At 32.6% G+C, this 25,559-nt stretch overlaps 1 protein-coding gene across 1 annotated transcript; it reads left to right on the top strand.

The window, feature by feature from the left end:
- The first annotated feature begins 858 nt into the window (after positions 1-858).
- Positions 859-18,486, top strand: LOC147072800 (uncharacterized). Its single transcript, XM_085945715.1, has 5 exons — positions 859-999; positions 13,299-13,427; positions 14,342-14,415; positions 17,787-17,894; positions 18,324-18,486. Exons 1-5 carry the CDS (start codon positions 859-861, stop codon positions 18,484-18,486), a joined length of 615 nt encoding a protein of 204 aa, XP_085801841.1.
- The last annotated feature ends 7,073 nt before the right edge of the window (positions 18,487-25,559 follow it).

The following is a 25,559-nucleotide window of genomic DNA, read 5'->3' as shown; positions in this document are numbered from 1 at the left end:
TTACGTTGTAAGGAGTGCCTTCTACAAAAAATATATTTGTGGCGACAACCGTGCCACTTATTGCTGCAACAGTGGCTATTCGTAACTGAAAAATAATAATTTTGAATTTATATAAATTTTAATAAATATAACTGCTTCAAAAATAAAACGAAAAAAACGTTTTCTGTATTAATTTTTCCAACATCGTATCTCCTACGAGTATAATAATATACAGTCGTCGTTATTTTCATACCTACTGAGAAACTCGACCTGAATGAACGTCAACCGCCTGCTAGCCTCACCAACGAAGATATTACGCGTGCCGAACAAAACATAATTTGTCATAAAAATTCAACATGCGTCCATTTAATGTTATGTTTATTGTTATATTTGTAATAATAATAATAAATTCATTGACATGTTTTCTTTTTCGAGTACATGCGTAACGTTTGTTAGTCATCTTTACACGATATAAGAATATAATCCTCCAACTCTATCACAAAACAAATTGACGTGCTCACACCTCGACTACCTACTGCTCTCCGGTTGGCAACGAGTGCGAAATTTGGTCCCACCTATTGTTGAAAATTATTTGCTACATTTTTCGCTTATGTATGCTCTTAAGCCGGCTCTCACATCTAAACTCGCCCGCCTGCCGCACAGCCATAAATCAAACCTTCTCAAACTTTATCAAACCAAATCGATCCGTTGTTGCATTTGAACATAGCGATAGTCGCACGTAATCTATCGAAACGTATAGATATTTTGATTTGGCGATCGGCGAGCCGGTATAGGAATTATCAATTCGTAGGTGTTTGTATGCGTTCTAAGCTTCACATGGTTAGCACATGCTTCCAGAGAGTACAACACCTCGTACCCATGTGGCACAACCTCAAGGGTTTCGTAGCCATGGCCGAAACTACTACTTGCAGGTCTCACATGGCGGCAGACGCGACGCAAACCGATGGACCGAGGGAAGTGGCGCGACCTCGTGCTTACCCTATGCCCCAAAACTGGGATGTGACAGGATGAAGTATGTAAGTAATGATGAAACAGAGAATAAAACAGTACCTATTACTAGGTTTCTTTTTGCATATGTTGAAAAAATAAAAAGACGGTTAATTGCTAACATTGATTTGTTCACATTGTCTACCTTTTTGTGTAGAATTTAACGATCTTCATTTCATTTTGGAAAAAAAAATCTGCGTGGATAATGGATAATGAAAAATATTACTCATAAACCATTTTTGGTCACCATTTTCCCAAGATGGTGGCGTTTTCCTTCGGGTGTCAAAGTGTCATCCAGCAGATTCGTTATCAGCGGAAATAACTGAGTGGGAATCAGTCAAAAAAGCTTTGTCCGTCAACATTTCCAGATCATACCGAGATTTTATCGACTGGCGATTATGTTGGATTACATATTATAATATACAATGTACTTTCACCATCCAAGTGTTTCAAAGTTATCTTAAATAGTACATAATAAAGAGATCAAAAATAAAGTTGACAATATTATAATTATACAAATAGAATAAAACAGATAAAAGAAGACTCACCACAGGAATTACTTTTTCTCTTATAATTGACACATTGTCAGTAAGTAATGACACCGTTCTACTAATGGATTCCAAATTTAAACATCCCTGATTTATAACTTGCTCTGAATTGTGTAAGAACCAACTTCCATTACGCTTTAAATCTACTACGCTATTGTTTTTGTCGTCACGAAATTCGAATGATTCCAAATTTGAATTCAATTGTTGCCAACGTAATAAACATTGGTAAGAATCTGACATATATCGAAATATTGCTAAATTGATTATTATACTTCTGAAGAATGTAGCCAGGTGCTCATAACAACTGTGAAGCCACGTATAACTGTCGAGGATATGGCAGCCTGTGGTGAAGATTATGGCAAATAAAAACAATCTTGAAGTATGAATTGAAGCAAAACCAAAATAATTATTATCGCACTTCAATAATTTATCGATTGTAAGAAGAGTATTGAAAATAAGAGATCTGTCATTTTTTCTAAACAATGTTTCGACCAATAAGACAACAAAAATATTTATCGTTTGTAAAAAATCCAATATTACACAGAAAGCTATATAAAATACATTATGATCGCTATTCAGTACTTTTATGAAACTTAAATAATTACGATATATGCTGACAGAACATACAAACATCAATTGAAATATTGCATATATTTTTACCCAAATCAAAACGTAGAAATCATCTTTTAATTTGACTGTTGGAAACCCCCAAAAACTGTAGAAATTACGCATAAAAAAACAAAAAATATCCTCCATAACTTGTAGTTATATGTTATACACGATCATGACAATAATTAATTAGTACTGTACAAAATGCTAAATTAATATTAAATTCATTTTGGTCCGGAAGTATTTATATCGTGTTATTTGTAAAAAATATATATTGAATTCTGTTCGCAATTACTCAACAATCTACTTGAAGGAAAAATAGATAAAATATACTTGCTATGATAATAAATTGCTTGACATTAACGTAACTAATAAATTTGTTTTTAAATGCTATAAAAAAATATCGTTGGTTTTAATTTGAATTAGTGTGACCGATATATTGACGTTATACAAGGAAAAGTAACCAACTAAATAAATGTCTATTTTGCTTGATACGAATTTATTTATTTCGGAAATTCTTACCAACAGGCCCAAACCTTCCCGTCGTCCAGTGAAAGATGTATATCAGTAATAAGACTCAGTGGATGATATTCTTCAGTGATGTTCATTCGTCATGGTTTCATAGTACCTACAGTTACATGGTGTAAATAAAAGGGAAAGAACTCAGGAGAGTTCGATCCGCAGTGAAACAACTCGGAGAATAGAGCTGAGTTAAGTTTGAACAAGTTGAATTGTCCGAGTTGAATGATATTAGAACCATTTACATAAGTATATATATATATATATATATATATAAAAGCAATATTAGTGACGCTTAGTTCATGTAGGTACAAGGGTTGATATGTGTGTAGTAATACAGCTAGATAGGGTGGATAAATTGGGATTGATCAATAATATAATATTGCAATGGTCGAAATCGCACAAATCGAATATTCTCAACAATGGTCCTACATAATTAATAAAATACGGTGTCGATGATTAAGCAATAGATAATTTATTGTCATTGGGGAGATATCACAGAGAGAGGAGTAATGAATACATAAGAACAGAAATACATAATATCAAAGAATATTATAAAAAACAAGACAAATAATTTTATGCAAAAATATGTATGGGTACTAATTATCCACTAAGTTTGTAGATTTTACAAAATATCCTTAACGAGATTTAATTAAAAAAAAAACACTCAGCCGTGTATTAAGCTTCCTAAAAATGCATCAGTAGCCTGATGCTGAGTACCTCCGCTACACAGAAGTACATTGGAACATGTATATGTCAGAGACGAGTTCTTTCTCCTAGAGATAGTCGTCTAAGTTTATATACGTTAATTTTGTCACTGTGTCACCAATGAAGTGGCGCAGCGGTAGCGTGCTGAGCCCATAACCCTGAGGTCCGTGGATCGAAACCACGATCTGCTAGCTGTTTTTTTTTATCGAAGCAGGTCTTGATAAATTCAAATACTATTATAAATTTAAAATATTAAATTACCTAATAATTTAAGAAATACCTACTAATAATAAAATTTCACAACACAACAAGCGTCCACCCATCCAAGTACTATCCGCTCCAGATATTACTTAACTTCGGTGTTTGGACGAGAATGTTTAACCACTCAGATGGTAACATTCTCTGTAACTCTATGCACACAATTTCAATGCCATGGCTAGGCATAAGACATATACATGTCAAAACAAAATACCAGCGGTTATGTGATTACACAGTTTATAATGACACCACTTACAGACTGAATTAATTATTGTAAGCAGATAACAACATTTACCTGTAGTAAATCAGTACACAGTGACACGTGCACCATTTATATGATTTGCGGGTGTATTAAAATGATTTACTGTAATGCCTGTTTCACTCCTAGCAAACAGTATCACTACATCTGCAAGTTGCTTTTACCCATGGTGCCACTGTATACTGATTTAACTATACATAACAGGGTGAGCATCAGTTGGTCCAAGAACCATGCCGCCACGAGTCAACCAACCTTGAACATGCATTGATATATGAATTACGCAGAGCAAACGTGATTATTGTTAGGGTTGCTATTGTGGGCTGCAATTAAATCAAACTGCATTGATTTTTGTCGCTCTCTCCGACTACGTCTTTTTTCACGTTAATTACATCGATCGGCCGCCTGGTCATTACGCACCGTGTGCGTCTTCCGCGTCCAAAGTATTAAGCTTCGCGCTAATGTGGTTTATAATCAAATAAAGCTGCGATATATGCGAGCTTAAAGACAGTTTTACACTATCAGACATTTTAATTTAATTCACGTCTGCGTAGACTGAGATTGGGTGGAAATCCATAGCTAATATACCAATTGTTAATTATTGGAGACATCCTGTAATATAGTCCCGATGTAACAGTAATGCCAGCCTAAGCAAATTCATCATTCATTACTTGACCTGTTGCATACATAATAACAATAAATGACCAATTATTATTAACGTCACACACCTCAATAATTAGTATTATTTTGTAATTATTTGCAATATCATCACGTTTCTGACACATTCGTTAAATGACAATTATTATTGTCCTAAAAGCAAAATGTTGGCTTAGCCAGGCATGTCCAACGCATTGTTATTGATCGACTAGTCGATCACGTAACAGGCCAGAAAACAATAATGACATGTAATAAAAAAACGTACAATATAATAATATTATTTCGTTGAGATTTTTAAGGGAGAACATTAGCCATTCCTATGTTAATTTCCTCAACCGGCTTACGTGAAACTCGTCAAATTAACCATGCAGAAACCGTCGTTGTTTCACTTGATTTGTACTGCATCACTCACGGCCTACCACAGGAGTGAGATAATGGGGCGATGTGAATGTGAGTAGGCTCTTTGCACACTAACAGAACAATTTTACGATGAGTGCAATGAGTGCCCAAAAGAATATCAAACCATTTTCACAACGAATGAGCAGTGAGCATTTCTTTTAGATGATAAAATAGACATGTGTTATTTTTAATGGCTTAGTATCCTCAGCCAAATGTAATACGTTTGTTTAAGTTGAAAATGATAATCGGAGTGACGTATGGTAGATCACTGTCAATTTTAATACTATAATATTGTATAACACAGCCTACTTGAAGTTGAACACGCCTGCTTATGCCAGGTACTCATTAGCGAGCCGTAACTGTGACCGTTGCCGATGCAGTAACCAGTATGAACGCCAAATAATTAGTTTGCGAGCCTAATAAATAATTTATTATTCCTGGTTACAGTATTTTGAACGGTTACAGTTACGGCTCGCTAATGAGTACCCGGCTTTAAATTGAAATAATTGAGCATTTGGCCACCTTCTGTGGTTCACGTATAGTCGGGTACTCATTAGCGAGCCGTAACTGTGACCGCTGCAGATACAGTAACCAGAATGTATGCCAAAAAATTAGTTTGGGTACCTAATAAATAACTATTTTGCGTCTAGAGTTGGTTACAGTATCTAGAACGGTTACAGTTACGGCTCGCTAATGAGTATCCGGCTTAAGACCGCAACGACTCTGTGTTTCGGACTTGTATATTTAGATAAAACTGATTTTTAAGACTTCATTTGCAATAACATATTTTTGATATGCCATGATAATTTCGTATGAAAATGCGTTAGAGTTTTAAACAAAATAATAAACCAGGCATAAAATTCCGTATCAAGTAAAAATAATATGCTTGGCATAATATAAATAACATTATCGATTATTTTTCACTTTCTTGCAATTCCCACCCCGGTTAGTAAAATTTTATTGTACGGCATCATTCAACGTTTCTGGCAGGCTGTAAAGCATGGGTGGCCAACCCGCGGCCCACTGGGTGTCAACTTGTGGCCCGTGGAGCAGTGAGAAAATAAAAATAATATCAAATGCTGCCGCTATATGTGCTAATTTCTCAAATTGAGATTCGATATTGGCTCAAGATTTTAAAAAGCACCGTGTGCTGTTTTTGCTGCATTTGCAACGCCATTTTCCGTAGACATGAATTTATTAGCGGGGAATTTACAAATAGAACATTGTGAAATATGTTGCGATGAACAGTTGAAGGAGAAATTCCGTTAGGTTGGTTTGGAAGAGTTTTACAAAACTTATTTGGACAAGGAGAAATATCCTTCATTTTAGAAACATGCTCTAATGCTGACTTCATGACTTCGCTATTTGGAAACACCTACACGTGTGAACAGCTTTTTAGTCGGATGAAGCATATCAAATCCCGAGTGACAACACAAATCACTGATGTGCATTTGGAAAACTGTTTGCGTGTAGGAACAACCTCACTCGATATTGATGCACTTAGTTCTGTCACACAAAATCAAACTTCTCACTAAAATTTATTATTTTTATATTATTTTGTTTATTTTTTATTATTTAAAAAAAAGTCTAATCTAATAAATATGTTGGATTCTCATTTTTGTTTTATTTTATTAATTTACTTTTAATATATATTTCTTTTTTGTTTTGTATACTTAATAAAAAAAATGGTTGTGCGGCGCGGTAGGAAGTCTCATTTTTAGAATCAGTCCCGGCTGCTGAAAAGGTTGGCCACCCATGGTGTAAAGGCAAGCGAATTAACATTCATTTGTTAAAAGGCTTTTCGTGCCAATTGGATAATATTAAAAATACTGAACGAGGCCGTAATGAAGCAGTCACAAAAACCTTGCATCTTCAATTAGGCTAATTGCATAATCGTGAGCTTTCGTCCCGACCACTGCAGTAAGTTAACACGACCGGACTTAAATTTTTAAGCTCAATACTTTGCAAATAAATTTGAAATTTTCTTACATACTATTTGAAATAATGTATTGGGAATATTTTCAGTTCAACAATCACTATTTGTCATTCATTCAATTTATATAAACCAAACCGAATAAATACATATTGAGTAACAACAAATATAGATCACAAACAAAACACAGTCTATGCAGCACTGTCTGTCTCAGTGCTTAGTTATCTATGTCCACTTTAAAATCTGGAGTGCAAATTTGCTTTGAAAACAATTTATTAAAGTGGTGATAGTTTAGTGGACTGTATCTGGGGTAGGCACTGGGTAGGGATCCCAATCCCGGGATCCCGAATCCCGAGCTATTTTCGATACCTATGAATCCCGGGATTGATAAACATAATCCCGGGATTTCGGGATTGATTTTTTTTATTAATTTTTATGGAAAATAAAATAAAAGCGAAAATAAAACAGAAAAAATACTTTTAATAAAAAATAACTACATTAGTAATAAACTGAGTTTGAATGAAGTTTGATTTATACCCATATGTAGGTTGCCGATTCATTTTATTTTTTCACATGAATTATTAGAAATGAGAAAGATTGGAAAAAACAAAGCTTCGCACTTTTAACAAAGTTATTCTACCACGATATCATACGTTTTAAGGCAGTTTCACATTTGGCTGACTAATTAGATTTTGCAGGTTGAGCAAGTGGCTGACATCCATTTCTCGTAAAAAAAACAAAATCTGTTAATACAAATCTCTACTCTGTGGAGGCCCATATGATCCTATTAGGATCGGACATGGTCGAAAAATTAGATTTATGATGCAGAAAGGCCATAAGTACGTCATGATTATTTGCTTTACTATTTTAAATCTCGCTAATCCATTCACAGCAATCTCATTTTAAATTCACATTATTATTTATATTATAATATTATTTACTCCATTAAACTTGTGTATTTCCAAGATTGAGCGTATACAATATTAATAATAAATGTCTTAAATAGTATAAATTATACTAGATTTATTTTTGACCGATTTTATCAATGTTATTTGTAAATATAAAAATTTTATATTAACAATGGAAAAAAATGCCAATCTCGGGAACAGTCCCGGGATCCCGGGATTGTCAAATTGTAATCCCGAAATCCCGGGATCAGAATTTTGGCTCGGGATTGGATTCCCTAGCACTGGGCAGACCGGGGTTTTGTTGTTCGTAGACACTCCAAGTACCGTTTTTTTTTTCTCTGGAGTGACATCGTAAGAGTGACACTGATTTAAATTATATCACAATTCACTTCCTCATTAACTTCGGAGTATTTTTCCCAGATACTAAATTATTGTATGCCCGGATTGGAAATTGTTTAGTACAGTAATTGAAAAAACTCTCCTCAAATAAAATATTTTTATATACATAGATACGCTTCATACTTGCAAGCAAATAGTAGCATAATCTTATTGAATTCATACAAGCATCACTTGTTATTACCACAATTAGTATGAAAATAGATATTTTTGTTTTTTTTTAATTTATCTTAGATTTAAACTACTTAACTTAGGCTTTGGTTTGGTGGAGTTATTAATGAGTCTAATAAATTTATAAGATTAAGCAATAGTTTTGTAGTATATCGAGGGCTTAGTGTCAAACAACACTATCTACAAAAGTGCAACTTTACAGTAGAGCCAAAAATCATTATTTTAGATTCTTGTAACTCAACAAGGGAAATGTTTATTTAAAACATAATATTAATATTTTATAATTTATTGTGTATTGTACATTTATCGTGCTTATGTGGGTCTATTCTATGCTTATCGACCGCTAAAGTGATAAAGTGAAAAATATTATCACACTTAGGGTAGGTTTGTATCAAAATATTAGCACTTATTGTAACAATTACACGAAGCCGGTTTTTATTGTTGCAATAAGTGCTATATTTTAACAGCACCTATCTTGCTGCTGTTAAAATATCGCACTTATTGCAACAATAAAAACCGGCTTCGTGTAATTGTTAAATAAGTGCTAATATTTTGATACAAACCTACCCTAAGTTTGATACTATTTATCAATTTAGTGTTCGATAAGTATAGAATAGACCCAATGATGATGTTAAAATTTATAGGGATAGTTTTAAAAAAATATGAAAACAAGGGTAACTTATATAGTTAGCGTTAAACTTTACTGACGATTTAATAAGAAATTAGAAAAGATTAACGTAACGTTGTTTGACTATCATGTAGCCGTAAATGTAAAATAACGTTATCTCAAACAAAAACAAAAAACACTTTTGTAGATAACGTTGTCTGACTTTAAGCACTCGATATGTACTCGTATTTACTTTTACATTCGGCCCTGTCAATGGGCTAAAGTCAACTTCCAACATTTTATTATCTCAGTAGTCACTCCATCCTTTAGCTGCGATTATCCGTTTATGTGTATTACATTTTCATCAATGATTTTAAGTGTTATATTTTTATTAATTTGAGATTTTCGCTTTATTAAAAACACAATTAAAAATCATAATTTTCACACATCATAATAATATTATTTATATAATTAATTAATATATTTATATCGAGTTTTCATTCAAAAAAGTGTACAATAATCAAACGAGGAAAATGTATTCAAAGTTAATATTATTTTATCTGTAAGTATTATTTTATATTTTATTAAGTAATGTATCTTGCTTATTACTTAGTTATTAATTATATATATGGCTTTAAGAGTCTCATTTGAAGAAAAATGAGATTAAGCTGATGCTAAGAACAGGACACACAATGGGTAAATGATTTGATGTCCTCGTGGGAAGAAGCGAGCAGCGGTAGCAGCTATGCGATGAATGTGGTGTTTTGGAGCGTGTCCGGGTACGTATGCAGTTTGCCGTATCACACTTCACCGTGAAATGTTGTATCGGAAATATATGGCCCTATATCAAAGACTGTCCAACCTCTTTGGGTCATATAGTACTGACATAAAATTCATGTCTAAATAAAACACGGTTCTTATCGGTCTACACTTTACAGGAAGCCAGCAGCAAACAATTTTTGAAAATATATTGGATTATTTCTTAGGTTAGGTTAGATTTTGTTTTCATTCTTGAAAATTCATCAATTTTGCCAAAATCAACTATAAAAATTGAATTAATGTTCATATTGAATCTAATAAAATTGGAGACCGTTACGGTCATCTCTTTCCGATAAGAAAGCTCACGGTTAACTGTGCCACGGTGAAATGTTTTACGTACAATTTACATGTATCCGTTTTGTAGGGCATTGTACATATATGTACACGTATGAACATAGGCAGTACAATGCCCTAAATATGAACGACACAGAGTACAGCTGCGAATTTGGGGTATCTTTGAGAATGCCGATGAATTGAAATGTGCCCTGGCGGTGGGTACAACGGAAGAGCTCGGTAGAATTGTAAAGTTCTTTAACAGAATTGGAAGGAAGGCCTGATCGGTAGATCCTCTTCCAGATGAGAACTGAGAGCCTCAGCAAAATCATAAAAAAACCTATATAGTTTTCTAAATAAGCATCTATCGAACCAAATTGTATTGTATCATTGGAATAAAAATACCATATTTTTTAGGACATTTGTTTTCACGAATATATTATTAATACATGGAAATCATAGAGATGAAAGAGCAATTTACCCTCTGAGAAGTTTATTAGGGGTAAGTTACAATATTATAATACTTATATAAATACCTATACAATATATACATTCCATTTTTTACCTCATGATCTTAATGAAAAATAATTACAAGATAAAAAGAACTTTTTATATACAACGTTTTTAAATTTTCTGTTAAATCATATAAACTTGACTTGACTAGCTTAAACGATCAAAAAAATTTGTACTTGATAGAAATAATACTGAAATGTCATTTTGACATGTCATATTGATTTCCATAGTAACGCACGTATATATTAATAATTTAGTTGCTAGGACCCCAGACCCCTAGCAACCAATAATGGTGTCGAAATAACTTTTCATACAAAACAGAATTAACTGAAAATGAATTCAATTCTACGTAAAGATGGCTAAAAGTATTAAAAAAATGCATTGGCATCGTGTTCTGATATATTCTAAAAGTTTCAAATGTCTAGTCGGGAAGTTAGTTAAAAATCGATTGCAAGATTTGTATCGAACAAATAAGAATAAAAGCTAAGAAAAACGTTGTAAAAAGTCAAACGTAAAATTAAAGCGATGAATGATAATTTATGTACCTACTACTGTTTTAGAAAAAATATTCATACCACCACTTTTCATGACCTTAGGGTTAATATGACAATTTCCAAGATTGCAAAAGTTCTCTAACAAGTAGTGGATGCTCGTTCCTTAAATCCGGAAAAATAAACTTTCAATATAATACGAAAAACTTTGCGCTTTCAAATAATATTCTATACTTTTAGGAATAGGAAAATAACATCGTAGAGTTTTGAAAGAAAACAGTTCTGTTTTTCTTTGACTGCGAGAGCTTGCGTACTTGTGAAGAAAACTGCATACGAGAATCTCTATCCTAGAAACTAAGTATCGTTCATAAATAAGTATACACATGAAATAACCGTATGCTAATTATGCAGTTTGCGATATTGTCAATAAACTAGTTACTAAATTAATTCTTAAATAAGCACAATAATATTATAATCGAGAGGTAAATCCAGTGACGTCCCTATACAAAATGCCGCCACTAGACAGCGCCAAAATGCCGCCCCATTTTTATACCGTAGTTTTTATCATCCTTTATAATCAATATTTGGATAAATTTTAATAGTATGTAGGTACTTACGTATAATTCAAATGTAATTCGCAAATATGCGCATGTCATTGCTGATCACCAAGGATGCGACGTCCATGGACAACGGAAATAAACTAGACATCGGGAACCCGATAAAAAATACAGTCCTGTTAAACCTTTTATAGTAATTAATACACTTTGTTTCCAACCAGTGAGCTGGTTTTTTTTAATGGAAAGATATTTCCGTTATTACTAAGTTTATGTAGCTATTTCTATACATACCTAATGATTCTCCTCGATTTGCCGCCCTTCGGGTAACTGCCGCCCCCAAGCCACGCTCAATCTGCCTACCCCCACGGAACGTCACTGGGTAAATCACAATAAGTACATGGCGGACCAAATTTATCAAAATTTGCAGACATTTATTATCAAAATGTTGTGGTATGCCTACGACAATAAATTAGTTGCAGCTTGCTTCGATAAAAATGTCAATTTCATTTTTATCATTATTATGAGATGAATGCATTCGGATGTCTGAACGGCATTTTAAAGAGCGACCTTAAATTATAATGAAACAGGCGAATTTCAATGTTTGATGTTCAATGCATTCAACGTACGCATACAAAACATCGTCAATTATTAATCCGATTAGAATTAAATTAGAAATCCAGAAATTCAGCGTTGTACAACGTGTCATAGAGACAGTGATATGTTGTTGTAGACAAGCCATGTATTGCTTAGGGGCGGCACGTTATAAAGGACGGAAAATGAAGGAACTAATACGAATATTACATCGTATAAAGAAATATGATCATTTTTAAGATTTTTTATGCATTTTTGTCTTTTTAAGATAAACGAAAATAAATTACAAAATAGGTAGGTTACCTTCCAACGGCGAAGGGTAGAAGTAGGCTGTTAAGATCCGACATAAATAGTGCTCATTAAACTTTGTTAGTCATACGTATTTGTTTTATTGAAGTAACACTACAATTATTTACAGATGGTGGTGGTTAATTTATGATAATCAATTAATCCCTACCTACTCCAAACCATCATAGTTGTGACATACTTTAGGCGATCCGACAAAGTTGTGCACACTTTTTCATTCATACTTATTTGTTTTTGTTGAATTAGAATTACATACTCGTATTACACATGTTTGTTGGTTATTTTTTTTAATTCATCAAGCCCTGTCTAAATCAAATTATAATAGATAAAAAATATTCGATCTATAAAATATTCAAAATTATGTATGATTTAATAGCATAATATTAGATATTTTATAGATATACGAGTATTTTTTTACTATTATCTATTATGGCTTGGTTTCGCAGGGTTTAATGGAATTTTAAAAACTAACCAACATAATCCGTTAATTGTAGTCTTAGCACACACCCTAAAACTGAATGACGTGAGTTCGATTTCCACTCGGTCCAACTTTTTTTCAAAATTTTTATCTAATATTAATGTTGTTGGTGAGTTTTTTTAAAATCATGTAAATAAAATTCATCATTCATCACAGTTGTATTTTTCACATTTATGATAAATTTCAAACGACTTTTATAATATTAAATATTCGTGTTTAATTGTGTTACTAATAATTTCCAAATGCGTATTAGTTTATTTTATTTTCAACAGTAGTTACCTATCACTTATATTATAATGTATGATCTGTTTCAGTTGTTCGTTGCCATTGCCGTTCCCGTGGATATTCCAGACAGTAGCGTTTTTGTATCATATAACTTTGAAGGAAATTATTACCTCCCTGCTAATGTATCGGAACTGGGCGACATGTTACTCTTATCCCCTGTAAGTTATCATAACACGTGACACGAAACTGTAAACTTTGATGGTAGTGCTATAACTAGACAACATATGCATGGCGTTTTTTTTTTAATTTCGGGTAGGTTCGGAATTTTTTGGTCAGTTACAAAAACGACAGCCCATATTACACGTAGCAATTCATTAAAATTACTTTCAATATGAATTATTAAATAACTTACAATATAAATCGCGCATTACAATGACATCTCATTTGATTCACTGTTTTGTTCTGAAAATAATAGTCATCACTGTCATCTGACTCCGCACCAATGTTTATTATCAAGTTTTCCATATGTGTGTATATTCCTAAATCACTGGCCCTATAAGAATCTTCGATTTTTATATCGTGCTCACAGCATTTTTTTTTTCAATTTATTCGGAGTGTAATTAAGGAATAACCGATCAAAAATTTTATGTTATGTAATATTTATCAATTCTTTGCCTTCCCGCATTACTCTCTGAATGGTGCTGATAGGTACGTCAGTCACTTCGTTTGCCGATTTAACAATATTATATTTCAAATTGTACTGTTTTTTCATCACTTTTAAAATCGGTCACATTAAAAACAATAATTTCTCGTGCTTTTCTTTGTAAAAGTTTTTGTCATTCCCCGATCGCGATGGGGTATTCATTGTAAAACTGTAAATATGCTATTGTATCGTGTAAAACAGACGCAACGTTTACATACCTACTCTATGCGCACAAAAGTAAGTGTGCTTCTGCGCAGCTCCGTGCTTAAGTTGTTTGGCCATAAATATTGCTCTTACTTTGAAGGCAGTTTGGTAAACTGATGAAAACAGAAAATGATGATCGTTGCATATTGAAATAAATGGTAATAATTTGAACGAAATAAATAGTTTCAAAATATATTGTAATGTGTATGGATTTAATACTTTCAGATAACTACAATACGAGAAGGTCGGGGTTTTAATAGAAAGCTAACATACAACATTTTGGAAGACAGGTTTAAAAAGTAAGTATTTTAAAAATATGTTTTATTATATTTACATAATTAGACAAAGAGGGAAGCCACAATAGGTAGAGAGATCGCCAAATAGTTGCTAGATTAATAAAATTTGAGGTAAGACGGTGGTTCTTGTGTCGCAACGTCATTATTACCGGTATATTGCGAGCTAGAGATTAACATGTCCAATAATTATAGCAAATGACTGCTTCAAAACGTTCTAGGCTTCCAATCTATGTAAAATAATATGGTACGATTTGGCGACGCTATATTAACACCACCATTTGAACGCCAAGACAAATCAACAATACTATTGCTAAATGGGCGATAGCCATCTTGACTCCAGTAAAAATTGATGAAATGGTTGAAAAAACGTACGTTACGACTTAAAATTGCCAGTAGTTAAGGGGAGACATGCTCAGCGTAGGTCAAAATGAAGCTTTTGTTCTATTTTCAAAGCATGATCCTGGACATTCCTTAAACGTTGTAGATAATCTATTTATATAATTTTGAAGCCTTATTATCCTTTATATTTATTTTAAACATTTGATGACTGCATAAAGTATTTTTATTTCATACAATAGTATTCTTTTAAACCTCTCACTCTAATGTTTTAGAATATAGTCATATTTCAGTACATAACTGTGCAGTGGCGTTAAGATTTTTTACATTTCTTAATTTTTAAACGCACTTATAAAACCATCAGTATAATTTATATCGACATTATTATAGTGAAATATTTACGATAAAAAATTAAATTGATAATCTCTGTGATCCCAAATTTGACAAGAATTAGGCATTTTATTATTCAAAAAATGGGCAAGATTAATACATTTGAAGATATAATGCCTAATTCTTGTCAAATTTGGGATCATAGAGATTATCAATATAATTTTTTATCGTAAATATTTCACTATAATAATGTCGATATAAATTATACTGATGGTTTTATAAATGCGTTTAAAATTAATAAATGTAAAACATCACTGCACAGTTATGTACTGAAATATGACTATATTCTAAAATATTAGAGCGAGAGGTTTAAAAGAATACTATTTTATGTAATAAAAATACTTTATGCAGTCATCAAATGTTTAAAATAATTCATATAAAAGATAATAAGGCTTCAAAATTATATAAATAGATTATCTACAACGTTCAAGGTATGTCCAGGATCATGCTTTGAAAATAGAAAAAAGCTCCATTTTGACCCACGCTGAGCACGTCCGTCCTTAACATACTATTATAAGTCTAATATATTGATAGGTATACTTTCACCAATAAGCAGTCATTCATCCAGATGGCATCACCAAGATAGCATTGTCGTAATCCCTGAAAAAAACTATGAAACTGTAGAATTCCTTGCAATTAAATAAATATGTACCTACTAGCACACCTGACGATTTTTTTACGTTATGAAAGAAAACATTATCACGTAACATTAAAAATTATCGCACCCTTTTTCCTTCTTGAAACAGATACCCAGGTGGAACTCGATCCCAAAACTTTTTAGGTAGGTATATGGTGGATTCGTTACCGTAAAGTAATTAAAAATTGTTTGAAGATAATTAAAATTATTAGCAATTCAAATTTTCGTTGTATAACGCATTAATTTCGTCTCATTTTACATTTTTGTAAAAATCGCCACACCAAAGGAAAGACTTTTCATCGTTATTTTTAAATGCCCCCGGAGAATTGAAGAGGATTATGAATTTCGGTATTGTTAATGACTCATTTTCATTAGAACAAACTTTGCCATTAAGAGATGACAATCCGGGCTCCCATTGGCCCTTAATGATGCCGCTCTGCACTTTCGGATATTATAAAGTCACACCTTTTATCACAAGTATCCTGTGGTCTAAAATATATATTATTTTTAAAATAAGTAATACAAGTGGGTCGATATTCACTTTGTAGACCCGGTGGTGTTTCCTTGACGGTATGGTGCGCAGATTTTTAATACGAGGGAGGTGACCCCAAATTTCTAAATAATAAACTAGATTTTTTTATCAATGATTACATAAAATTCAGCTGAAAATATAAATAATTCAGAAAAGTGCTTAAGATAAGAAAAATGCAATGCTTAACAGCAAATATAAATATGTAGAAATCGTCAAAATTAGAGAAAATGTGATGATTGATAATCCTCATCTAAGATTTTACTTTACGCTTCTTTTGAATGGCGCGTGTCTTCTTCATCCCATTAAATTGCCATCTTAATAATATGTTAATCTGGCTGAGTTTCTAGTAAAAATTACGTCTAAACAATATTTTGGCTCTTCAAATTTCGTGCAAAGTAGACGGTGGAACAACCAAAAATCACCACTTAGCCTCAAAATTATTGCCTATCTCCACAGATTTGAGATTATCATTCTTAACTGACCACTATACTCTCCAAAAGGAAAAGGGTAATATGTCTAAAATCAGTAAGTACTTTTCAGGATAGTTAAACGAAGCTTAATTTTTTCGATCACTTTGTATAGGAACTCCAATGTTTCTGTGTAAAATTTAGTAGATAATTCCGAGGCGTTGATTTGGCTTATTCTCTTTCTCATTAAATGTATGCATTGTTATTTAAGTAGGTACTTATTGTGGTTCATTTTCTCTGTATCATATCTGTAGAGGATGGACCAAGGCCTGAACAAAAACGATGCATAAGTGCGAGTGAGAAAGTATTCGACACCCTAATAATCTCTGCGACACTCACTAGAGTAAGGATAAAAGGTTTACAGATGTGGGAGATGGTTTGCTACGGTGTCGCCACCAAATCTAACTTTATTCCTTAACTAAGCGTCGATAACCGTGTTGCTAAAATTGCTATTGTTTGTGTCAGGGGTAAATATGTTTAGTTAATTAAGTAGAAAAGATGGTTCTGTGTGTTGTATTAAAATGTGGTAGCCGTACTGATAAGCAAGAAGGTGGTGTTACGTTTCATAGGTATTTTAACATCTAGCGACCTAGTGTTTCTTTAAAATAACTTAAATTATGGATATCTTTACCTAATGGTTGCATTTTGACCGCTTAAAAATACTATATAATGTAAAAAATAGAAAATTATATTTTAATTCTGAGCGTCTAGTGCGAGCACTTTGGGCGAGCACTAGCGAAATGGTCTATGGTCTCAAACATTTGTATACGAATCCGTTCGCTCGCTCACAAACCAAACGCACGGCACGCAGCTTCATTTAGCAATGCAATGAGTGGCGTCTAGATGTATCTATAGTCTAAGGGATGGACAAATTCTTATCATTATGGCCACAACAAAATCACTTTAGAACGGTCTTAGTGTCATTTAAAAGTAACAAAACCAACACCTAAATGAGTCGCCTGCACTGCCACAAGAATCTAACAGCATTCTAACTGCATCTACCTTTTTTCAGAGAAGGCTTGCCAGGAAGAAGGTGCATACTAAGAAGCATTTGTGAGGCGGCTGATACTCCATTGGCCCATAATGGAATACTAGGAGGAATCATGCACGTTATATTTACGTAAGGAAATTGAATGTCAATTTTTTCATTTACATTCATTATAAATATTTATACAAATAGATTGAAACGAGAATGTCACATCCAAATATTTTAAGAAAAACCTTCTATAGAGATGGTGTCGAAATGTATGAAATTTAAGGGAAAAAAGACCTATGGCCCATTGATTAAGTTAGACTTCGCATTGCAGAGAACTTCACACTACTGCTATGACATTTATTTGCCAATTTTCAGGATGTATAAACAGACAATTCGTCACAATGAGTAGATAAACAGCCAATAATACTACACTTCGGCATTACTATTTAGTTGAAAACACTGAAAACGATTAGGAATCATTATCTAGTTTTGTAGTACATAGAGTTCAATCGGCTACCTCTTTATTAGGTAAATTTCTTGGGTTATACAAACACTCTTATTCTCATTATTCAGGCCATCCACATCTATCGATGAAGAGCTTCCACCATCCTTTTACTTGGCAGAAAAACGAGGAAAGACTGGAGATTGTGGAATATACAAGAAAGAATGTCTGTCAGGATTATTTGATCCAATATCAAAAGTAATATATGAAAAATATACCACGAACCCCTATTAAGCTTCAAAATATACAAACACACTCCTATCATTCTGAAGATCTCGTCTACAATCACCATTGACTTACTAATGTACGCTGCACGTGAAGAATAAAAGGGCCTGCTAACTGGGTCCACTCTTACATATTTCGTAATCATCTGATAATTGTGATTGAAAAACAACTCTACCTATGATGGCCCCACATCCTGAAGTGGGCCCCCCAACCTATCGCTAAGGTTAAGGACAGTGTGATTTTCTACAGTAGTGTTCCCCCAAGTGGTTTCCATGGAACCCCAAGGTTAAGAGTATTCCATGTATTTTTAGCTATTTTTAAATAAATCCAATTGATTTATTGAGTTGTCGGCACTCAGTATTATTATGAAGCACTGATCATGACCACCTTTCGTGGTAACCAAGTAACATGCAACCCTTCGCCATATTGGATAGTCATTTTGTAAGTCGAGAAAATCACTTAAAATAATTATAAGGTAAAATTCCAGATGTGAATTATCGTTTAATTACATATCACATCAAATTACATTACACAGCCACATATTTTTAAATGTTAATAATCATTAAGGTAAATAGGGCCGCAGGAGACTTTTTTTACTATTCGAGCAAATTTGTGATTTGTTTTTCTCACTTAGCTGGCTCTGTCAACCCCCCCCCCCTTAATACATTGGACACTAAAGACTAATTAGCATGCAATTTAAATGTGGTAATTAAAAAGTAATTATCTCGTCAACAGTCAATGTGTTAAGGGTCCATGCCACACCTTATAATGCACTAAGAGTCATCATTGCAAATCCGAGTTCATGTCTTTACAGCATTGTTGTCATATTCTGCCAACACCATTCATATATTTTGAAAGTTTAAGAATCCATAAATTGTGCATGTGAATGTGACGCATAAAAAATCTACCTAATCCTAAAATCTCAATTTACTAACTATACTAGAAACAAAATAGTAGCAATAATTCCTAGAACACCGACCATCATTGGCTTAATATCTAGAAATAAAGAACTCAAAAAGGACAGCATACAGCACAAAATACCCTCCAAAAACTGAAGTGTTTAAATGGGAAGTCAGGACACATCCACCATATTCTCTTGACCCAGCACCATCAGATTACCATATTTTCCACAATCTGCAAAACATATCAATGGGCAAGAAGAAGATGGGAAGAAATCTTAAATAATATTGGAAAACATAATAATATATCTTGGATTAATCATTAATTTGTTGTATTATTTCCAACAATCTCAAAATATCGCATTATTTATGGGTGTATATTGTGTATTTATTATTATAACTGTTTGATTATATTGTTTTGTTTAATATAGGAGAATTTAGGATAATTATAATGATATCAATTTGACAATAATTTAGAGTCTTAAGTTATAAAAAAGCTTGGTGAAAGATAAACCAAACATAATACGAGGGTGGGTCAATAATTCCTTAGAAAAAAGCATTAAAACAGTTTTTATTTTTGTATTTTTTTTTTATTTCTCAACATAATCTTCTTGGAGCTCAATACACTTGGTAAGACGTTTCTCAATTTTTTTTAAACCGTCAGAAAAATAAGTTTTCGGAAGGTCCTCAAAATAAGCATTTGTCCGATCGATGACTTCTTCATTTGAAAAAAAACGTTGTCCACTTAGCCATTTTTTTAAGTTTGGGAAAAGGAAAAAATCACTGGGGGCTAAATCTGGCGAATACGGTGGGTGGTCGACCAATTCGAACTTCAATTCTTCAATTTTAGCCATTGATCGTAAACATGTGTGAACACGGGCATTGTCCTGATGAAAGAGGATTTTTTTCCTGTTTAAATGAGGCCGTTTTTCTTCAATTTTGTTTTTTAGCTGGTCCAATAAAGATGCATAATAATCCCCTGTTATTGTTTTTCCTTTTTCCAAATAGTCAACGAAAATAATTTCACGTGCATCCCAAAATACAGTAGCCATAACCTTACCAGCTGATTTTACGGTTTTCGCCTTCTTTGGTCATGGTTTGCCTTCGCAATCCACTGCTTTGACTGTTCTTTCGTCTCGGGAGTATAGTGGTGTATCCATGTTTCATCTACAGTCACAAAGCGACGAAAAAATTCATCCGGATTGCGTTGCATGAGCGACAACAGGGCTTTAGAGGCCACCAACCTATTGCGTTTATTGTCGACTGTGAGCAAACGCGGCACCCATCTTGCAGAAATATTTTTCATGCCCAATTTGTCATTTAAAATAGAAATGATGCTACCTTTTGAGATCCCTGTAACCTCAATTATCTCACTCAACTTTAATCTTCGGTCACTCAACACCATATCGTGGATTTTATTGATCATTTCTGGTGTAGTCACCTCTACAGGACGTCCTGAGCGTGGTTCATCCTTTGTTGATGTACGACCACGTTTAAATTCATTTAACCAGTTATAAATAGTTGCAAGTGAAGGAGCAGATATGCCGTGAACTAAATCCAACTCATTTTTTATTTCCTTTGCTGTTAACCCTTTTATATTAAAATGTTTAATAACAGCTCTAAACTCAATTTTCTCCATTTTCCATTTTTCCATTTTCCACAAGCAAATTTTTTTTTTAAATGTACGAGAAACACACAACAACCCGACCAATCTGATTGAAACTTCGCAGCATACTGAATCGGTATCATAAATAATTATTATGCAAATCACCTACCTATAACTTTTCTGGTAATGAAAACCCTGTAGTGATTTTTTGCTGGCCATATGTATGCTCTGATATAAGTCAATGACAATTAGAAACTCATTAATTTTGTAGGGAGGGACATTGGGAGTGATGATTTAAAATATTAATTAAGAAACTCAAATCTTTATTTGAAATAATAACTCGGTAGCTGACATTATTAGCAGTTATTTACATGTCATAAAATTTGTAGATATTTGGGTAATTCGCTGAAGTATTAATATGTACCATAGATAATAAGTATAATAGTAATCATACAATCATATCAATGCCATTGATCATATTTTAAATACATTTTATAATAGGTATTAATTATTATATCATGCCAAATTTCAAACTCCTTCATACGCCATTATAAAAATTGATTTCACATATCAAAAAAATGGTAAATTATATTTCTTCGATTCATATTACACAAGTGTCAATTATTATCAACTGTCCTATTCGAATTCATGTAATATTTATGGAATTCTTTTATTATTTTTATATTTTTCGGGTAAGTATTTTATGAGCACTTCGGCAAGTATTCTAAATGTCAGGCAAGTATTTACAGTAAATTATAAGAATATGTATCAGATTACAGAAATGTTGTTTAATAATTTTATTTGTCTCTATCATTGTAAACAGTTTTTAAAAATGAATGTGGTATTAACATATTTTTCACTTTATTAAAAATACAAAGACTTCTAGAAAATAAAATGTTTTAAACTTGAAATCATTTTCTATTAATATCAAATTAAGCTGCCTATTATGACAATGATATTTTTTTGAATTGTTTTGTAAATCATAATTATATAAAAAGGTGAATTATGATTTATAGCATACATATAAAAGGCTTCCACAGAGTGAAGATAATCAAACAGATGTTTTTACGGAGAATGGTCATACACCCAACCACTTGGGTTCTTACTCCGAATGAAACACACATTGAAAAGAACATGTGAGTTTTGCCAGACGCAAATACAAACCAACACTCACAGCTTCAGAGACGGGCGCTCTTCCACTTTCTACTGAGAAGATTTAAATATTTCCAAACGATTGAATGCACTAAGATTAATCAACGCAATGATTGAATATTTTATTATATTACATTAGGTGCATAATAGTTACTTATATGCAGGCAAAGAAAAAACATGTCATAGCTGCGTTATATAATTATTTATTAAGTATTTCATCGACTATGAATGTTGGTTGCTTGCGTATTGACTTATAAGATATGTGAAACTTTCCATTGACTACTTTACAGATTCCATTATTTCAGAACACTTGCAGTTAACTGATAAATACTTGCCATTTAGTCATATACACTTACCGACTATTTGGAAGCCTATTTTTATGCGGTTACATTAAATCCATTTGTAATATTTGCGTAACATAGCAGAGTTTGGAAACGTCAATCTCACAGAATATTATATTCAAAAACAGTTGCACAGAGCACCGACATACGTTAGGTATATGTTACTTTAACAATTTCATAATTTTTAAGTAAAATTTTGAAAAATAAAAGATTCAACTCTCAGTCAAATGCAGTGATGCATTAATAATCCTCAATTTCACCATCGAAACACTATCGTACCTACAAAAATACACTTTCAATTCCATATTAATTCATAACAACTACCTACAAATTGCAATAGTTTTACCTTTCTTAACGTAATATTCTCGCACACGTACCCTTTAACGCGCTAAGACGTGACATATCCACTTTTGTTTAATTCAATTGTAATATAACTTATCGACTTATGACCATCATTATTCATGGCACAAAAGCTGCATTTTTTAAATAATTATTGTATAGGTACCGTTGCTACCAACAATGACAAAAGAAAACCATTATTATAATATTTATTATTTCATTCATATTTAATTGGATTTATTTATCTAAAACCTCTTTTTGGACATGTCACGTTTGTGTTTCAAAGGCAGCATTATATAATATAATATAATATTATAATATGTAATATTTTATAATTTTATATGTAACCTATGACTATTTATTTATAGCATATTTATTTTACACAATTTATTAGCCTTCTAAATGTTTTTATATTCTCGTAGCTGTAAAATACTGCATTGACATTGAGCTGTTAAAACCTTTGATGTAACAAAATTTAAATTTTACAAAAGATACAAAAAACTGCTTTATAAACACAACACTTCACATCTCCAAATAACATTTCAGAAGATAATTTTCAAAAAAAAAAATATATTGACAATGCTGGAAATCACTCTCTAAAGAGTAGTACTTGACTTGATTGTCAGAACTCTCCAGATTCAACATCAAATCACTAAAAAAACATATTAAATATAGAACTAATTTATTTTCAAATAGTGTCAAATTCATTTCAACCAAGGCTTACTAAAAGCCATACATTATTAATGTGATTAAAGAGACAATATGTTTGTTTTGTTACTAGTAAACACAAACTTTTTTTCTGAATGTAGAGTGAAAGAGTGAAAATTTAACATTTTCTCGCATTTTGTCAAAATTTAAAAATTACCTCCAATAGGTTCGTCATCATTGAATGTTAAAAATAGCTCCAATGTAATGACTATGTACACTGGAGATTATTATGGTCTGATTAAAACAAAACATGTTACATATGTGATTTGTATAATTTATTATAGTTTAATGTCGGTGGGATATATATTGAACATTGAGTTTTACTAAACTTTGCAGTCTAATGAATATAAACGAACAGGTAATATAAAAAAAAAATTGACACATCAACACAATTGAACAGCTCAATGACAATATATAAAAGTGGTTTTGTAAAGTAACATTAAATTTTGAATGATGTGCAATGGCACCTTGTCCTGATCCAGACTACCCTTTGATCAGTGACAGTAAAAGGTATTAGATACCTGGGGGTGTACATTACGGGGTAATGGCACTCCGCAAACAGAGCTCGCTATATGAATGGGAATGACTGTGCAGCATTCAACTTAATGCAGAATGTCTCGGAATCGGTCAAAACGAAATGCCACCAGTTCAATGCTTATATTCAGCTTTACAGCATTGAGTCATAGCATCTTTCAAAAATTCAGAATATCCGTATGACAAGCTCGCAATGGATACTGGGTACGCCTAACCATGCAGCATCTCATCACATCATAGGTAAAGATGCGACGTTGGTCATGCATCGGCAGCATGCTACCGATGTGTAAAAAGTATCCTGCCTTTTCTTCAAGCCAACCAGATTCTGGTATCCTAAAAGACAGTTAAATATCATCCAAAGAGCTATGGGATGCTAACATGACTTGGAAAATTGCAAGAAGAGCGACAAGCAACATGGATTCTTGGAGGTGTCCTGATCTGTCAATGTTCCACTTAAGGAGCAGACATCGACTAATAAGATAAATTATAACCAAATGAGTATAGATTTATTACACAAGTTTATATCTTCTTAAGAGCGTACTTCAGTGAAATGGCAAATAATTTTCAACAGTAGGTGCGACGAATCGCCAATCGTCGAGGTGTGTGCACGTCGATTTGTTTTATCATGGCGTCGGATGAAAATATTGTTAAATCGTGTAAAGATGACTAAAAAACTTTACATATGTACTTCTTAAAAAAGAAAACATGTCAATGAATATACTATTATTATTAGGAATATAACAATAAACATAACATTAAATGGACGCACGTTGGATTTTTATGACAAATTATATTTCGTTCGGCACGCGTCATTTGCACAATCCGCGCATCGCCTAGCCACGATCTTTTTAGACCATGCCTCAACTGAAGTACAGCCTTAAATGGTATGTTTAAAAATTTTAATATCAGATTCTGGATTTATGAACTAAATTATCATATTATTTTTGTTGGTTCACTAGAGCACTAGAAATTATTTACACAATCTATAAGGAAAATATCATACATCCGTTTGCTACAGATACAGGCTGAAGCCATAGAAGCCGAACACTTGATGCATTTAAAAATGATTGGTTCTTTTCGTTTTCTTTTAAATAGTCAACCAATAACAATGGGGTTAACTATGATTGTCTTGTGAGAATATGATTGAATCACCAGTTCATAGGTAAAACTCATTAAGTGACATTATCGTGTTTTAAAAAAAATACTTGGTAGGTATATGCTATATATATGTATATATATTGTATGAAATAGTTTGTACATAACATAATGATTTTCCCAGTGGGTACATCTAAAAGAATGGTATATGCCCATTTTGTTATGATTGTATTTTAGTCATAACTGTGGAGTTGGGCACTTAATGATTATTTCACCTGTAAACTGATCATGTAAAAAATATAATTACGAACAACATTTAAATTTTCATTCTTCAGTTTTTATTTAATGTTTTATTTGACAATGAAATGAAACAAATACAAAAATTAGGTTTTCCCTAAATTTAAGTTT

This window comes from Rhyacophila brunnea, unplaced genomic scaffold (genome assembly GCF_057557595.1).
Source record: "Rhyacophila brunnea isolate RB1 unplaced genomic scaffold, BYU_Rbru_1.0 scaffold_19, whole genome shotgun sequence".
Lineage (NCBI taxonomy): Eukaryota > Metazoa > Arthropoda > Insecta > Trichoptera > Rhyacophilidae > Rhyacophila > Rhyacophila brunnea.
The sequence above is the reverse complement of the archived record's forward strand: the minus strand, read 5'-3'. Positions and strand labels throughout refer to the sequence as shown.